At 37.6% G+C, this 3,531-nt stretch overlaps 1 protein-coding gene across 1 annotated transcript in view; it reads left to right on the top strand.

Annotated features, from left to right (window-relative positions):
* The window catches only part of FREM2 (FRAS1 related extracellular matrix protein 2), a 178,703-nt gene that overhangs the window by 152,324 nt on the left and 22,848 nt on the right, over positions 1-3,531 (top strand). Inside the window, exons 13-14 of the mRNA XM_012643819.1 lie at positions 82-213; positions 2,313-2,644. Of these exons, the coding sequence (XP_012499273.1) occupies positions 82-213; positions 2,313-2,644 (464 nt within the window). The remainder of the gene's footprint in view (positions 1-81; positions 214-2,312; positions 2,645-3,531) is intronic.

The raw sequence follows: 3,531 nt of genomic DNA, 5'->3' as shown, positions 1-3,531 counted from the left end.
TATTTTTAAAATATTATTTAATATTCTTTAAGCATTCAACATGATCTTCCTTTAGCATAAATATGTTCATTTTCCCTCAAGGTCTTTGTCAGCCCCGCATGCCTGGGGTCGTGGGAGCAGAGCCGTTCTCAGCTAAACTACGCTACACGGGCCCTGAGGACCCGGACCACACAAACCTTATCAAGCTCACTGTCACGATGCCACACATAGATGGTAGGTGACTTGGGTAAGCAAATCCGCGGAAGGGTTCTGGGCTCCTCATTACCTGGTTTATTTTACTTAATCTTCTAGACAACTAAGCTTTAAAAAGTGTTCAACTTGGAACTTGACCTTCAAGTCCTGCTTCTTTCGACGGTTTCTGATTTGTTCTACCCAGTTTTTAAAAGTCTGGCAATTTAAAAATTCTTTATTTTAATAAAATTACGTAATACATGTCCAAACACAATAAAACAAAACTTTGACTAATATGCTGGCTTTTATGAAAGAGTACAAATGCATCTTCAAATGCGAACTTGAAGTTCTAGTAAAACATTCTGATATCTTGATGCTTACCTTCAGTATGTATTTGCTATTTCATAACTGGAGTTTTGTAAGTCTCTCTTAATATTTATTGTAAAACTAAGATATTTTCTAGACAGTAAAATAAAATAAAAAAAAATGAAACTAACAAGTACTATATTTTGCCTTCATTTTCTCTGTATAGGGGGCTATGACCAGAATGTGTGAGTCGATAAACTTCATCCACACATTTCCCCATGTACAGAAGGCATTTCAAGTTTTTTTCCACTCAATTTACTTTATAATTGAAGGAAATTGTTAGTATTAACTTTATTACTTGGTATGCTACTTATATTTACATAGGTAAGGGAGAAGAAACATCAGGCAATGTCAGGAACTACAAGGTAGAATTTACCTCCCTCAAAACAAGGACATCTTGCTTTATCTGCTTATGATAACCCCAAATTCATCCTGAGTTGGGGGGAGTAGGCAGACAGGAATCTGCATCTCCTCACTTTACAGTGTAATGTTGGTTTCCATGACCACCGTATCTCTAGGTTTGTGTGGAGATGAGACTTGAGCTGCAAAGGGCTGAGAAGGGACCCATTAGGGAAAAACGGACCTGTAATAGTTCTTTCCTAATAAAAATAGTGGTTGGTCCCCTGTGCCACTCTTAGGGCTTGACTTCACATTTTCTGGAACATTCAATAGCCACAGCTCTGCCAGAAGCATGGAGGAGGCTGCCCAGTTCTTTTATGGGGCCAGAGTTTTGCTCTGGGAGAATCAGAGAGGGAGTGTGGGAAAGGCTCGGAGAGAAGACCTCTTCCATAGTCTTTTGCTGCATTTCTTATGCTGGGGATTAGCAAACTATGGCCTGTGGCCAAATCCATCCTGCTGCCTGTTTTCATATGGTCTGCAAGCTATGAATGGTCTTTACATTTATAAGTGTTTGGGGGGAAAAACAAGAAGGCTATGAGACATGATAATTACATGAAATTCAAATCCATTGCCCATAATAAAGTTTTATTGCACACAGTTATGTTCATTCCTTTGCATAGTGGTGGCATTAGCTCCACAATGGCGGCATTGAAAAGTTTCAACAGAGACCTCAAGGCCCACAAATCTCCTAAAATATTTACTATTTGGCCCTTTACAGAAGTTCACCTATCCTTAGCCTATGCTGTATAATGGTGATTTTCAATTTTTTTTTTTTTTTTATCTCAGGACATCTTAAAAATTCTTGAAGATCTCAAAGACATTTTGTTTTTGTGGGTGATATCTATAAATGTTTATTAGATTTAAAACTAAAACAGAGGAATTGTTAAATATTCATTCATTTAAAAATAAAAAAAAATCCATTACATGTTACCATGAAAAATATCTCTTAAGAAAAATAACTGTAAGTTATAAAACAAAAATAATAATAAGAGTGGCATTGTATATATTAATATATTTGATGTTATCTTTAATGTCTGGCTTAATAGAAGACAGCTGGGTTCTCCTATCTGCTTCTGCATGAAACCTTTTGCAATCTATCACGTCTTATAGCCTCTGAAAAACTCTAATGTACAGTCGTGAGAAAATGCGGTTGGAAAATCAAATAATAACATAGTATTATTATGAAAATAGCTTTAATGTCATGGATCTCCTAAGAAATTCCTAGGGAACCCCAAGGTTCCTAGGATACCACTTTCATAATCACTGCTGTGCAGTATTTTATAACACTTGTTTTCTCAGGAGATAAAGAAATTATAAAGTGTTGAGAATTCTTGGCTGCCTGTAAGAACTTTAACAATGATTTCCATTTCTCATAGGCATGCTCCCTGTGATCTCCACTAGAGAGCTTTCCAACTTTGAGCTCACCCTGAGCCCCGATGGCACAAGAGTTGGAAACCACAAGTGCTCCAACCTCCTGGATTATACGGAAGTAAAGACCCACCATGGTTTCTTGACTGATGCTACAAAAAATCCAGAAATCATTGGAGAGACATATCCTTATCAGTACAGCTCATCTATCAGAGGTTCTAATACCTTACGCTTCTACCGAAACCTGAACCTGGAGGCCTGTTTATGGGAGTTTGTCAGCTACTATGACATGTCAGAACTTCTCACTGACTGTGGAGGCACCATTGGAACAGATGGACAGGTACAGGCTTTTAACATTTGAGCTTTGGTCACTGAATAAACCAATTGTTTGTTCTGTCACATAGATTTGTACTGAATCCCAACTTTAATCTTGCATCTTAGTTAGGTGAGTCATTGACTCCAGAGACCAGACAACTGGCATGGCTGGTGTGAAAAATTCATGTCTATTTCTGGAACAGTGGGTCAAAATATATGTATTTTTTGATGATGTGTTTGAAACATTATCTTCGTTTTGAAAGAACACTGTATAATTATCGCCTTATGCTCCAAATCTACTTTGATATTGTAAAAATCCTAATACTCTGATTTCTCTTCAAAGGACACATTATCATTTCTTGTGTCTATGCCTGTGATATTGTATCAGGAGCCACAAAAGACTTAACAATCCTGGTGTCAATCTAGTTTTTCTCCTTCTTTACTAACTTTCTTGTTCAACTACCTTCTATCTTTCTGTCCTTCTGTCTTCCTGTTTTGTTCTCTTCCCTTTTCTTTCTCATTTTCTCCTCTTTTCCTCCCTCCCTCTTTCATTTCTGTCATTAACATAGTCAAAAGTATTTTCATCAGAGGCCTATTTTCACTCTACAATTGCTGATTTTTCTTCATACCCCACAGACATTTACACATAAAATACACACACAAAAAAATCTACATCCTACCATCAGCAGCAGCAGAGTTGTTAAAATGAGAAGGAAGCAAGGCCTCCACTGGGATTATAATAGAGAATCTATTGTTTAAAATTGTAATGAGTATTTGAACTAACAGCAATGCTCGGTCTTACCTGGACTGAATGAAGAATTGTGTAAGTAGGCCTATGCATTAAAGTGTTGAATGGGGCCGGGCGCGGTGGCTCACGCCTGTAATCCTAGCTCTCTGGGAGGCCGAGGCGGG

This window comes from Propithecus coquereli, unplaced genomic scaffold, assembly GCF_000956105.1.
Source record: "Propithecus coquereli isolate 6110/MARCELLA unplaced genomic scaffold, Pcoq_1.0 Scaffold201, whole genome shotgun sequence".
Lineage (NCBI taxonomy): Eukaryota > Metazoa > Chordata > Mammalia > Primates > Indriidae > Propithecus > Propithecus coquereli.
Note: the sequence above shows the minus strand (reverse complement) of the source record. Positions and strands in the feature narration are given on the sequence as shown.